The sequence below is a fragment of the Hylobates moloch genome, unplaced genomic scaffold (genome assembly GCF_009828535.3).
Source record: "Hylobates moloch isolate HMO894 unplaced genomic scaffold, HMol_V3 SCAFFOLD_4, whole genome shotgun sequence".
NCBI classification, from domain to species: Eukaryota; Metazoa; Chordata; class Mammalia; order Primates; family Hylobatidae; genus Hylobates; species Hylobates moloch.
Window position 1 is genome coordinate 159,708,829 of NW_026652279.1, and position 15,317 is coordinate 159,724,145.

Genomic DNA, 15,317 nt, shown 5'->3' on the forward strand with positions numbered 1-15,317 from the left:
TATATATATAAAAATGTTATTACATGAGTTCATATATTCCTTTCCTGGTCATTAATATCTATATACTCCATTAAAACCCAATGTATTTAAAATAAACAATATATAACCTACTTATTCTGCTATCCCTGAATGAAGAACTTAGTTAATGCAGTATTTCCTAAGCTATTCTCCTAATATTTCTCCACCTCTGAAAACAAATACAAATTTAATATAAACTAAAATTGAAGTGGACAAAGCATCAGACCAAACTGGTAAATCACCAGCAAGCTAAATGACAAAACTGAGAGCTCTTCTGGAAAATAGACAGGAGCAAACATGAACTCTACTTAGGAAGGGTACATAAAAACAGCTAAACATCACTCTGAAGATAAAATACACATTTCGGGAAGCTGAACCTAGGTTGTGAATTGTCAGACTGACTCCATTATTAAAAGAAAGTCTATAGACCTCTCCCTTTGCCTTTTGTCCCACATCAGACAGCTACTCCTAAATCTACCCAAAATACGGACCCAAGTTCTGTGAAACCCTTTAGTAGAAGAGGGAGAGTATTCCATTTCTAGATTATGTTCATTGTTTATTTCACCTAGTTTATCTAAACTATAAGTCATAGCTTGAATTCACATAAGTCTCTTGGAAGAAACTACTTATGGTTTAAGTTAAGTCAAGCTGAAGGTCTGAAATGAGGATAGAAACTACTTGAGTTAGGAAAGATGCAATGCTCTTTGAATTAAAAAAAAAACAAAAAAAAACTAAGACCCATCCTCTGCATTCAGCCCACCCTGGGTGTCAAGAGATGATCAGACTTGGCTTCAAATGAGAAAGGATCAATTCTACAAGGCTGCTCTACTTCTTAGCCATGAGCCATGAGCACACATCTGTGCTTGCGTGTATGAATGTGCATGAGAAATTACATGGTCTGGATGTGTGTCCCCTCTGAATCTCACGTTGAAATGTGATCCCCAGTGTTGGCCATGGTGGCGAATCCCTCAAGAATGGCTTGGTGCCCTCCTTGCCATAATGAGTGAGTTCTTGCTCTGAGTTCATGCGAGATCTGGTTGTTTACGACAGTGTGGCGCCTCACTCCTTGTCTCTCTTGCTCCCTCTCTCGCTGTGTGACATGCTGGCTCCCCTCTTGCCCTCCGCCATGATTGGAAGCTTCCTGAGGCCTCACCAGAAGCCAATGTTGGCGCCATGCTTCTTGTACAGACTGCAAAACTGGGAGCCAAAATAAACGTCTTTTCTTTTTTTTTTTTTTTTTTTTTGAGAGAGGGTCTTGTTCTGTTGCCCAGGCTGGAGTGCCATGGCATAATCTGCCTAGATTGCAGATTTCACTGCAATCTCTGCCTCCTGGGCTTAAGCCATCCTCCCACCTCAGCCTCCCATGTAGCTGAGGCTACAGGTGTGCACCAACACATCAGGCTAATTTTTGTTTTTGTTTGTTTTTTTGTAGAGACAGGGTTTTGTTATGCTCTCCAGGATGATCTCGAACTCCTAGGCTCAAGTGATCCTCCCAGTTCAGCCTCCCAAAGTGCTGGTATTATAAGTGTGAGCCATTGCACTGGCCCTCTTTTCTTTATAAATTACCCAGTCTGAAGTATTCCTTTATAGCAACACGAATGGACTAACACAAGAAAGGAGGTGAAGGCAGGGGTGGGAGGTAAGTGAGAAGAAAGAAAATGAAAATTCTAAAAAACATTTATTCCTATCAATGTAGTAAGGCAAATTACTCACATATGCCCCCCCCACCGACTGAGCGAAGCCCATCTTACTACCAAATACCCTAGAAGTCTATAAGAGCTTGTGCTGCGCTGCTGTGTCATGGGGAGATGGGCATCAGCACACATTCACTGCACAGCCACTGGGCAAAAAGAGCTCCCTGGGCTCTGTACCAAGGTGGAAGGAAGGAGAGTCCCCAGGTACAGGAGACTGGGCTGAGGGAGGCTGTGGTGAGATTGGGGGCACAGGGCAGGAAAGAGTGGTTAATTCCAGGTGAGGAACTGGAAGAGAGTGAGGAGACCCTGGGAGGCCCCATGCAGGAGGTGTGGAGTGGCTGGCTTGGGGAGGAAGATGAGGATTCCCCAGGGAGGGGGCTATTTGAGGTGGAGGGGTGGCATGATATGTATGAGGAGCTGGGAGTCGGCAGGGATGCCTGGAACGTGCAGAATAGGGGGGTGTGAGACCACAGAGGTGGGGGGCCAGGGTTAGATCACGGGACACTGAATACCTATCTATTCTCTCAGCCCAGAAAAACTCTCCCCTAGATATGAGGGTGCTTGGCTCACCCCTCACTTTCTTCCAAATGTTATCTGGCCACCCTGTCTCAAATGTCACCCCTTTTCATATCCCCTTTCCTTGCTTTGTTTGTTCTCCTTAGGATGCATGGGTGTCTGACATTCTATGTATTTTGTGTATGTAGAATAGCCGGGGATTGTCATCCAGGTTGTACACAACTTATTCTGAAGCTCGACACAGTTGGTGCGGGGTAAATATTTGTTGAATGCATGAAAGCCAACTCCAGGGCCACAGTCCCCCTGCCTGATCCTTAAAAGGCAGTACCAGTCTGTTTGGGGGAAAGCTGTTTGTCTCTGAATGAATGCCTTAGTGTGTTTCTCTCGGAATTCAGAAGCAGTTGATTCAGGTGCCATTAGCAGTTTGGTGGCATCCTTCCACTTTTTCTCTCCTTTAGCACGAAATACCTGAGCACATACAAGGAACTAAGCTCAATAAATATTGCTTGACAGATCTGACAGACTAATTTGTTCAATTTGATTTACTCAGTGAAGACAAAGACATCTCTATGAGCTCAACTCTCTTCAAACTTAAAGAGAATACAGGACATTAATAAAGACTCAACATACAAACATTAAAAGCATGTAAAAAAGCCACATTGCTTGTGATTTTGATTACTGCCACCACTATGGACAAGGGCTATGAAAACAGGAGAATAATGAATTTTGGGGGTGAAGCAGGGATGTTTGTTTTACTTCTTAAAGAAACATCCTAGAGTACCCAGTGACTTCAGGAGCAAAAAACTGGACGCCTCCCTGGGATGTTACAGCAATGTCTTAGCTCCAGTGAAAAAATTCACTAATTTATGGTAAGTTTAAAAATTGATCAAATTATATAGGAAATGCTTAACAGAACAGCATACGGAAGCAGTTCAGCCATCACTTGCATTCTTTAGTTTTTAGAGAAGGAAAATGCAAGAAAGCAAGCGTCACACCCCACACCTACCTACAGGAGTGTCATTTGACTCCACAGTTGGTGAAAGAAAAGCTAATTCATAAGAAAAAAGGAAAAGTGAAACAAATAAAAATAAGCTATAGCAACTGAAATAGATTTCTTTTCTTTAAGCAAAGGGAGTTTTCAATGAAATAGCCATACTGGCATGATCTGTAGTCTGATAAGTTTGCTGAAAAGTAAGTTCCCATATTTTATCAATATTTTTTGAAATGGAAACTTCATAAGAAAAAAATTAATTCATCAATGAAAAAATCAGAAAATTCAAATATCATGTTTGAATCAATTACCTTTTCTTATTGAAAATAAATGTCTCTCTTTGTGAAAAGGTTAATAGAAATAAAGATGGATTACCTTGGTATCTTTGAATCCTGCCTTTTCCAAATGGCATTGGTAAGTTCAACGGAATATAATGTTCATGGTTGCACACTACACGGAGAAATTCAAACTTGTATTCAAAGAGGGTCTGCAGGAAGAAGTGTTTAGTCATAAATACCTCACTGGATATATTATACAGGATTCTAAAAAGCCTATTAGCAATAGTATGCTAGAAATAGTCATTAGCTTCTTGACCTTCTTAGAACTGCATACCCTATTGCACTGTACAGATTTCAGGATGGCTGCAGGGATTGATTTGAAAACTAAGGACACATTTCATTAAACAATGTCTTCAACTGATTTTTAGGGCATTTATTATTTATGCTTCTCCTACTTCAATGAAGGATTTCAGGTAGCTTATAATTACAGACACAGGCTCAATACCATAAAAAAATTGGTAAGGCAGAGATTTAAAAAAAAAAAAAAAAAGGAAAAAGATAATTCTACCAGAGAAAGTCTACATGGTGACTTCTGTTACCAGTAACAACCCCCACACTACCTTTGGGTCTCCAGGAGCAAAGCAGCTAATGTAGTTGTTGATCTGCTTGAAGACAAAGCCCCTGTCCATGAAGGTGAAACATCTCTGTGGAGGAAAACAAGAAAAGAGGTATTTCAGGTCCAAACATTTCGGAAATTTGGATTCAAAGCAGCATTTATTGCTAATAAGTTTATCCACTGACATAAAAAACATGCCATCGACATTGCCAGAGCACCTACTCTATTCTAGTCACTCTGCTAGACAGCTCGTAAAAAGTACATCTTTGTCCCATAACTGATATCCTCTTCCCTGGCGGTCCCCACCTTGATGAAGACAGCAAGGCTATGATTCGCATTCTTAGATGCCTCTGGATTATCTCGAAACTTCTGAGTGATGTGTGGCATCAGCATATTTACAACAGTTTCTACTGCATGATGATAGGATGCAGGAAATCTCTGGTTTCGCAGCAACTAAAAAGAATTCAGAGCAAACATTTATTATTTATTAAGTTGCAATCATTTGGGAGAAAAAAAATATCTCATCCCTGAGTCCGTCTTAAAAAACCCAGTTTCTAGCTGGGCACGGTGGCTCACACTTGTAACCCCAGCACTTTGGGAGGCCAAGATGGGAGGATCACTTGAGCTCAGGGGTTTAAGACCAGCCCAGGCAACACAGCAAGACTCCATCTGTACAAAAATTAGGTGGGTGTGGTGGTGTGCACCTGCAGTCCCAGTTACTCAGGAGGCTGAGGTGGTAGGATTGCTGGAGCCCAGCAGTCTGAGGCTGCAGTGAGCCAGGATCAGCCACTGCACTCCAGCCAGGGTGACAAAGCAAAGCCCAGTCTCAAAAATTCCCATAAAACCTCAGAGTCTTGGTCTTGTTTATCTGAAATTAGAAAAAATAAATTAACCCTCTTTCTTTCAAAGTGTAAGTGTTCAAATACTTCAAATAAGTGCTGTGGATTAAAACTGGAACCTCAAACTTCAGCGTAATAAAGATCACCTAAAAAGTGTTTGTAAAAAGGTGGAGATTCTGCATCCATTCCCAAAGATTCTGATTCAGGAGCCTGGCAGCGGGTGCAGGGAGAAGGGGCAAGAACCTGCATTTTTACTGAGCATCTTTGATGATTCTGGTGCCTGTACCTCTCAGAGATCTCTTTAGAAAGCACTGGCTTACATTTAAGCTCCAAATACTCAAACTGAAAATACACATTTTGATGACTGTGCATGATTAGTTTAAACTGCTTGGCAGCAGTCTTCTTACAATCAACTTTACACAGTAATCTTTCCCCAACAGGAACCTACAAAATTACACTCAGATTACTCAGCAATTAGCTAACACTTACATCTATCTTCTACATGTCAGACATTGCACTACATATTTGTATGTACTTTTTCATTCAATTCTTGTAATACCCCTATAAGTGTAATCCTCATTTGTTAAAGGGTCAGAGAGGTTAGGTACATGTGTCCTCAGTCACACAACTAACAACACTGATTCAGACCCAGGTCTACCACGGAATCCAAAACTTGGGCACTTTCTGTTACATGAAGCCGCACTCCCCCTGTGTCTATAAATAGAATAATTTACCGAGAGCCTGAAGTAGGAGGGATGCTCCATTACATTGATCCATTCATGCATTTAATTCTAACAGCCACAAGAGGGGGGTATTTTCATCCCCATTTTACAGACGGGAAAACTGAGGCTTAGAGAGCTCACTAAAAAGTACTAATTGGCCTTTAATAAAACTGTCCTTGTCTTCCCCCTTTTAGTGACAGAAGAGTATGGTTTTATAGGGGCACATGGCTGCCCAGCCAGACTATATTTTTCCAGTCTAACTTACCACTAGGTATGAGCCACATGACCAAATTATGGAAGGGATGTGTGCCTTGTTTAGGCCATGCTCCTAAAAGGAGCCGCTGGCCTCCCTTGTTCCATCCTGTGCCACTGCCTGGACTGTGCTGTGGCGGTGAGCCAGCTTCTCAGCCATGTGGATGAGGTGAACATCTCACGCTGGATAACTGGATCGGAAGAGCTTGAGTCACTGAATGACCCTGGGGAACTAGCTGCCCTGTTCTCCAAACTGCCTACCAGCTCATGATTGTCCAAGAGAGAAATGAACCTTCTGTCGAATTTAAACCACTATTGTTATGGCCTGTTTTAGAGCAGCCAAACCAATGTCCCAATATCAAACAAACGGTATTTTCTAAAACTGGGAACTGCAACCTAGACATTTCTGACATGACAGCAGGCATTATATTATGCATTAAATGCCAGAACCTATTCAGAATATTTGAAATACCAGCTTCATAACAATTTCAATTCTCAAACCAATAACGAGGAAATGTTTATAAACTTACATAGAGTCAAGAATCCAGGGAGGAAAGGATCAGTAATAAAAATGTGAAGTTCACCAACTTTAGAAAACAGAATGGCAAAATGTGAAATTCCAAAGGGATTTTGTTGCATATGTGCAACCAATAACTCTATATCCTGAGATGACAGCATCAATAGATGACCAATTTCCAACACCGCAGGCAAGGCCAACTCTAACCTCTGGCATGACTGCTAGCTACCCAAGCTGGCCACTCCCGAAAAAGAGGTATCCCAAGAAATGCTTGTGGCCTTCACAATGGGGCTGAGTCAATGGCTGCTAAAACCAGAAAAAGTAGATGGAGAACTCTATCATGGACAGGTTGCGTGGGCACCATGTAAACCTATTAATCAACATTATTATAACTAAAAGTAGAACAGCTGGGTATATATGCTTCCTGATGTGATGCAATAGTAACAGCTATGAGGTATCCTTGCCAGAAAAAAAATCAAACCTGAATCAAATTAAGTCTCTAGATCCAACCACAAGTTCACAGGGAACACAGGGGACAGAGAACCATGTATGTAACATGGTGAGGCTACCATCAGCCACATCTAAACTGTGGGACATTCTGCTGGACAAATGACCCACTTTCTTCAACAAATATGTTGCCAAAAAAAAAAAAAAGTCCAAACAGATGAAAAGAGAACAGTTTAAGAATCAAAGAAACTTCAGAAACACAGCAACTAAATGCAATGTGTGAACTTTGCTTAGATCCGGAAGCAGACAAACCCAACTATAGGATGACATTTTTGAGACACCTGGGGAAAACTGAATATAGACTGGGTGTTAGATGATAATAAAGAAGTTTTGCTAATTTTGTGTGGTGTGATAATGTTGGTGGTTATATCTTTTCTAAAGCCTTATCTGTTAGAGATGACATGCTAAAAGTGTCTAAGATGGAGTGAGAAAATAGCTGGGAACAGCTTAAAATACTACAAGGTAAAAATTTGAGGGTGGGTGTGTATCAAGCAAGGGCAGTAGAACATTGGCAAGCGGGGAGGCTAATCCCTCTACTTCTGCACTTGTTAGAAAATATAGTAAAATGTTTGTATTAAAAAGAAAGAATACATGGAGAAGAATGATGGATAATTTACATACCAACCCATCATTAGTGATGTCCAGTGACTAGGCAATTACAACTCATGCCTTTGAAGGCTGAAATGAAGTTCTCCCTGAAGTGGCAAATAGCTGTCGTGAAGAGTCCTAATTGGCAATAAAACAAACTAAAGCCTTTTTACGAGGTATGATACACATTTCAAGGTAATAAAGACCTAAGCAATAGAATGTTTTTATGGAGATTACTATAAACTGAAATAGAAGAGGAAAATCTAAGATGATGCTCAGGTAGTGAGTACCTGATAGGGGCTTGGAGAAGAGGACGCTGAGACACTAAGGGACTTCTCAGCCAAACCAACCCCAACTCCCTGCCACGTTCTGCTGGAGGATCTCTTGCCGTGTGCTGTGCTGCACTGCAGCGTCCCTTTCCATCCTGGAACCACCTGACAGGTGCTGCCTGTGTGGGGTCAGCCAGCCCAGCACCTGTCCTCACAAGATTAGCCTCTCCAGCCACATGCTAGGTGCCGTGCCCCCATCCTCTGCAAGCCACACTTACGTGCTGACCGCTGGCTGCTCAGTGCCTACCAACTGACTCCTCGAATGAACGAGATCTCCCTGAAGACCCACACTCAGCCTGGCTGTGGAGGCCCCTGTGGACGCTGCAGTTAACAGCCAGGTCTTCGCAGAGACCCAGGATGGGCTACTCCCCGCCCTACAGGTCATCTGCTCTCCCACAGCTGTGCTGCCCAATCATTGCTTCATGGGTGAGGACTTCGGAATGGTCTTCAAATGTTCACTTCTTTGTTCTGCACTGTGTTCTTCCACTCTCTGGTGTGGTTTAGAGGCCTCTTCTCTATGGGCTATTTTACTACTTTCCGAGGTAAATAAGACTTTTAATTAAGAAACTTCCTCTTTGTGGCTTAGCAAACAACAAAAGTAATAGGGCTGAGAAGAAATTTACCAATGACATTTCCCTGCATTCTGGTTACTCCCCTTTATCAAGATCCCTATGTTATTTCCTCTTTCTCCCATTTTCTTCTACAACTTGTTTTTTTGTTTTTGTTTTTGTTTTTTGTTTTTTGTTTTTGAGACAAGTTCTCACTCTGTTACCCAGGCTGGAGTGCAGTGGCACAATCACAGCTCACTGTAGCCTCATCCTCCAGGGCTCAAGCAACCCTCTCACCTCAGTCTCCTGAGTAGCTGGGATAACAGGCATGTGTCACCATGCCCAGCTAATTTTGTTCACTTTTTGCAGAGATGACGTCTCACTATGTTGCCCAGGCTGGTCTTGATTTCCCGGGCTCAAGCAATTCTCCTACCTGGGCCTCCAAAGTGCTGGGATTACAGATGTGAGCCATTGCGCCCAGCCTACAAACTCCATTCTTCCTACCTCTTCAACATTTTCCTTCCCAAAGATCAGTCTTCTCTCTATAATCTGCATGTTTACCTCACTCTCTGCCCTGCTGACACAGTGAGAATGGCACCTCGCATCTTCAGTTGCAGGGAACATAATTAATTCCTGGCCCCACCACTATGCTGTGGAATCTACAGCTGCATTCCTACCAAGGCCACCTGTGCCTCCATGCCTCACATGGCTGCTCCCTGCCAGTGACTGAGGTGGAAAGGAAGCTGCAGCAGGCTTGTTGCTGGGGGATGTGGGACTCCACTGATGACTGAGGAGGAGGCCTGAGGCCTCTCCAGTGCCTTGCTCACCTCTCTTACTTAGAATTCCACTGTGGCCCACAACGCTTCCTTCCTTCTCTCTCTTCTTAACCTTGGGTCACACATGTGCTGCCCTCTGATGGCTCTCCCACTATCTCCTGAGCACTTTCCCATTTTCCCTTGTAGTCATTGCCCCAATAAGTCTCAAGCATGACTACTCCTATCTGGTGACTCAGATCAACACAGTCCTTTTCCCCAGAGAAAAGCTTAGGCTTATGGCTTAAGCAGATTGGTACTCACAAATCTATTTCTTTAGTTCTGTCTGTTCTCTTCCCTGTCCAAGGCTGAACCTTCACCTGCCAACTGGAAATGTGTTTGGCTGTGCCTCAGCCCTTTGTGAAACAATGGCTGGTGACTTCCCAGTATCTGTTCTCTCTTCCCTCTCATGGTAATAGAACCTCAACTTTTAACTAGGTTCATGGATACCCAAAGTAAAGACTACATTTACCAGCATCCCTTGCAGCTAGGTACAGTCATGGCTAACTCTGGCCAATGTGATAGCAGTGGTAGTGATGTGGCAGTGCAACTTCTGGGTCATATCCTTAAAGGCAAAGGTGCATCTTCCCCTCCCTACTGGCTCCAGCATGGATGTGGTGGTGAACCCAGTTAGATCAAAAGGAGAAGCAGCACTCCAGGGGGCAAACAAGATGGAGGTCTCTCATAACTGTGGAACAGAAGCCTCTTATGAGCTTGGGTTTTCAAGTAAAAAGAAATAAACGTTTACTTTCCTGTTTAACTCACTGTTACTTCAGGTCTCTGTCATAGCCACTGAACACACAGCCCTAAGCATATGACATCCCAAGCCTAACCTTGCACCTTCCCTGGTAAACCAAGCCCTCTACTCTACTGCCTCTCTCAAAAGCTCCTTCTTCTATGATCTCATGCAAAATATCTAGGTGGCTTTTCTTCTCCCACTCAAGTCTGACCTTACTGTGCTCTGTTTTGTTTCAGTCAGGTTTATTGAGGCAAAATTTACATACCATAAAATTCAGACTTTAAAAGTCTACAGTTTGGTGAGTCTTGACAAGTGAATATAACTGTAACCATCGCCATAGTCAAGAAGAGAAAGTACATCTGCTCTCCCCATCCCCACCTCCAGTCCTGGGCAACCACGCGGCTGCTCTGTGCTCTGTAGTTTTTCTTTTTCTATAATGTCATATACAGGATATGGACTCAAATGGTATGTAATCTTTTGTGTCTAACTTCTTTCAGTTCATAGAATGCTTCTGAGATCCAACCATGCTGTTGCATGACTCACTACTTTGTTCCATTTTATTACTAAGTAGCATTCTATTGTGTGGAGTTACCACAATTTGTCTATCCATTTACCAGCTGATGGTCATTTTGGGTTGTTTCTAGTTTTTTATTATTATGAATAAAGCTACTGTGCACATTTGCATTTAGGTCTTTACATGGATACATCTTTCACTTCTCTTCAGCAGATATCTAGACGTGGAACTGCAGGGTTGAATGAATGGTTCTGTCTGAATAATCTCCCTTACTCATTCATAATGCTCTCCATCCTCATCCTCAATCCCACCTTATCCTCCCAATGCCAGATCTTCATCAGTATCACCATAAAATGTCATTTCATATTATTGCAGTTAGAGAGCTAAACAAATAAATAAATCAAAATTTAAAATGTCTGGTGAATCTGTTCCATAGGCTATTTATACTTCAGGGGATAAGCAGACTTACTGATATAAAAGTTTCCAAGCCACTCTGCTAATCTTTATACTCTCCGTCATCTCGCCACTCCTACTCAAGAACCTGCTCTACCTCTCTAGGTCTCTACCAATTCGTCTGCTGCTTGGCTTCACAGCTCCCCATAATCTCATCTTTGTTTCTGAGCTAATCTTGTTTTTCACTCTTTCCCCTCTAATCTCAATCTATCCAGCCTGAACTCTACCCCAGCGGCCTTACCTATTTCCTCTGCCTGGTACTCATTCTCCTATTCCTAGATTGTGGTATCCTGCAAGGCCCAGGTAAAGTTCCACCCGTATCCCCACATAAATCTATGATTCTTGAAGCTCACATATACACCTTCCTGCACTCTGCTCTAAATGTTCCAAGCTGAATGTTTTCTTTCTCCAATGACTAGGTCAGCTTCAAGGTTAAGGGTTCACTCTCAACTCCCTTTGCATTTTTCCTCAATGCTTTGCACATTACAAACAACTGTTCAAAGCACTCGAGGGTGGCAGAGTGACAGGGTGACGTATGCATACTAGCATTCTACCTATCACATACGTATAGTGTTTACAAATTTACTTAAGGGGAAGTCCAAACAGTCCATTTAGACTGTGAGCCACACCCTCCTTCTTTCACTTTCAAGAAAAGTTCTTTTCTTGTTCAATTAAGCTAGAAAATGGTTGGAGGTTAAACAAGCAATGCTTAAGGACATATATTCATCCTACCCTATGCTAGGTTTTCCATCCTCCTTTCTTCCAGTATACCTGTGGAATGCCAGCAATGAGCTTCACTCCGTGTGGGAGGAAAGGAAATGCAAAAGGAGTCTGCTGAAATTACAGCTGCTAAATATACGCGGTGGAAAAGAAACACCAACAAACTGTTGACCATAGGGGCAGAGAGTGAGGAGAGGACTCCTCCACAGACCTTGATGATGTCTGCTTTACATTTTTCTCAAATATCACTTGTAACCTCCAAGCACATGTCACCTATGAAACTAGAGTATGGCACAGTCATACGCAATCCATCCAGACTTTGCAGGTCCATCTGCTGTAGTAAGGAAATTACTTATTTTAGATGCTAGTTCGAAGGGGCTCTGATTCACATCCTTCCTCAATAAATGTAACAACGTACAGTTGGGTTGGCTGGGGACAAGAAGGTGGCCACTTCCACCTTCAGTAGGAGTACAGCACTGGAAGTAAGCATAACGCTGTGCCATGTCCCTCCATGTAAATATGCATTGAATGAACTCACTCGACTACCACACCAAGAATGACACAAATTGTACACTGAAAGCATCAGCTTAATACACAACATGCATGTGTAGCTATCCTTGGGTAGAACAGTTTAATTGGCACTGAAAGCATTATCTGGCTCTTATGAATCCAGGGCCCAGGTGCTCCTACAACACTGTTGTGTGCCTCGTCATGGCACTTCAAGAAAGGTTCCCTTGGCTGGGCGCGGTGGCTCACGCCTGTAATCCCAGCACTTTAGGAGGCCAAGGTGGGTGGGTCACCTGAGGTCAGGAGTTTGAGACCAGCCTGGCCAACATGGTGAAACCCTGTCTCTATTAAAAATATAAAATTAGCTGGGCGTGGTGGCGCATGACTGTAATCTCAGCTACTTGGGAGGCTAAAGCAGGAGAATCGCTTGAACCCAGGAGGTGGAGGTTGCAGTGAGCCCAGATTGCGCCACAGCACTCCAGCCTGGGCAACAAGAGCAAAAAATATTAAGGTCAGAATAAATTAATAATTTTGGTCTAAAAATATTAAAAACCCTACGGGGATGAGATCAAAGTTCTGGAAATCACAAATGGTATAGGAATGGTGAATATTCATAAATTCAGAAGACTAAAACAAGGAATTAGGACATAAAATTCTTCAGATGTAAATAAGACAAACACAAAAACAACTAATTCAAACAGAAAACTCATTACTCTTAAGATACGAGACACAGTGAATGAAGGCTTTAAGAAAATGTTAGAGGAGCTCTCAGCTCAGTAATGTATGATTAGGGGAAAGAACAGCAGGGTGTCTGCAGGGCCAGGGAAGGAGAAGCCAGAGGGGAGTGCTCTAAAAGTGAAAATGTTGAACCCTCCAAGGTGGTAAGCAGGTGTTTGTGAATCTCTTTTTATAGTAAATTATGTTATGTTTAAGCTTTCTCCTGTGGGATACCACTGTTTCCTCTTAAGCATTTAAAAAAAAAAAACAAAAAAAAAACTACTTCTAAAAACTCTCTGAATATTGTTTTAGGGCCAAAATATAAATAACTTACAGAAAAGGTTGTGCAGGGTAGCATTTGAGTGGTTTGTGTTAAGTTCCAAACACAAACCATTTCCCAGAGCAGAGGTGTTGACAAATCATGTTATAAGGCTGGAAATGGCAGCACCTCTAGGAGATGCCCATTGGGACTCTGCCACAAGTTCTTGGCTCTGCTCAGTTGTGTGACCCTGGGCAGGTCACTTCACAGTCTATGCTTCTGTCTCTACCTCTGTGAGGTAGGGGAGGAGCTGGAACAGAAGATACCTTTCAGGTCATTACCACTCTTAAAGTGCTATGGTTTAATTTGGCATCTTGAGAACAAACACATGCAGGTAAATTCCTTTACTTATTTTCTAATACAATTCTCAGAAAGGTGTCATTGGCGCTTGATTTTGAATATCCTTCTTGTGTGTGTTCCTGGAAGTGTTCATTACCTCCTTGACCATCTCTCATGTGGTCTTCCTTGCAGTCACAAGGCAGAAAAGCCTTATGTTCATGTAGTTCCCTGAACTGTGGTGCTGGGTCCTAAGCTTTTGCCAACACAACTCTCTCTCCACCTGGTCCTCATTCTCCTTCTTCACCTAGCCAACTCCTGTTTACTCATCAGAACCCACTGCAACTGACGCCTCTTCCAGGTGGTCTTCCCGGATTCCCCACACTCCTGAGCACCTTGTGCCTACCTCTTCAGAGCACTCGTCATGAGGTAGGGCAGCCACTGAACGAAATGTACATCTTCCCACCTGAACTCCTTGAGAGCACAAACTATGATGCATTGAACTTTGTAATCCTGGGCACCTCAAACATAGTAGGGGCTCAATGAATAGTTGCAGAATGAATTGGTTATATTTTGAATATAATCATGTTACCATTGCTTTTAAGGGATAACATTTATTTAGAGCCAAAAATAATAAAAAATCCACTGGCGCCTTGTCATGGGCTGACCAGTGCCCCCCTCAAATTCATATGTTGAAGTCCTAACCCCCAATACTTGCAAATATGGCTGCACTTTGGGCCAAGGTTTTAAAAGAGGTGATGAAGGTAATGTGAGGTCATTAAGACGGTTCTTAATCCAGTATGACTGGTGTCCTCATAAGAAGAGATTAGGACACAGACACGCAAAGAAGGCGGCATCTACAAGCCAAGGAGAGAGGCCTCAGAAGAAACCAGCCATGTGCACAGCTTGACCCAGGACTTTCAGCATCTCAATTGTTATAAAATAAATTTCTATTGTTTAAGCCACCCAGTCTGTGGTACTTTATTATGGCAAGCCTAGCAAATGAACACAGGCTATAATCCTATTCTGTATATAACATGAAAAAATGTATAATTTACCATCTTTACCAGTTTTCAGTGTACAGTTCAATGGTAATAAACACATTCATATTCTTTTTCTCCCCCATCACCTCCTCCCCTTCTTTCCCAGTCTCTGGTAACCACTAATCTATCTTCATCCAATCCACTTTTTTAGCTCCCACATATCAGTGAGACAACATTTTTTAACAGAAAAGTAATATATCTACATGATGCGTGTGTCTGTGTGTGCATGTGCACGCACACTTAGCTGCGTACTGCCAAGCAGACAATCTGCTGGATTTTTCTTTGGCAGGCTGCTCTGGCATGATTTAGATGGAGCATTTCTCCATAGAAGGCAGGGCCCACTTCCATCTGGCATCTCCCTATGCATTAAAATCAGAAGCTTTAAACTGGATTCAAAAGAGAGAGAGAAAAAAAAAAAGAAAAGGAGAAACCACCTGGCCAGGCCCAGTGTCTGCTTTATGGGAGGAAAAGGAGGGCTTTAGGTGTGAACCATCAACCTTCTGCCAGCAAAATTAAGCAGGCTTTCCAAGGCTTCCTCGGAGAGCCCAGATCCCTTGTGCAGGAGGCCTAGATTCTGCCCCTCCCTCCCTATCCCCTCTTCTGTCTACGAGGATTGCAGCACAAGTGTTCATTGTGAGACAGTGCCCAGCACCACCCACTCCCTGTACAAGCTCCTTCTATAATACTTCAACCAGACCCTGCCTCCAAACAACTACACTACTTCACTGTCACAAGGACAACTCCAGGACTCTGCAGGTCTCAGAGGAGCCCTGGAAACTTCAAAATGAGAAAGTGACACTGC

At 42.8% G+C, this 15,317-nt stretch overlaps 1 protein-coding gene across 16 annotated transcripts in view; it reads right to left on the reverse strand.

Annotated features, from left to right (window-relative positions):
* Nucleotides 1-15,317, reverse strand: part of DOCK9 (dedicator of cytokinesis 9) — a 293,481-nt gene that overhangs the window by 70,144 nt on the left and 208,020 nt on the right. For all 16 annotated transcript variants that reach the window (XM_032151176.2, XM_058438033.1, XM_058438030.1 and 13 more), the window contains exons 28-30: nt 4,420-4,566; nt 4,118-4,201; nt 3,595-3,706 (exon numbers count right to left, since the gene is read on the reverse strand). In XM_032151176.2, coding sequence (XP_032007067.1) covers nt 3,595-3,706; nt 4,118-4,201; nt 4,420-4,566 — 343 coding nt within the window. The remainder of the gene's footprint in view (nt 1-3,594; nt 3,707-4,117; nt 4,202-4,419; nt 4,567-15,317) is intronic.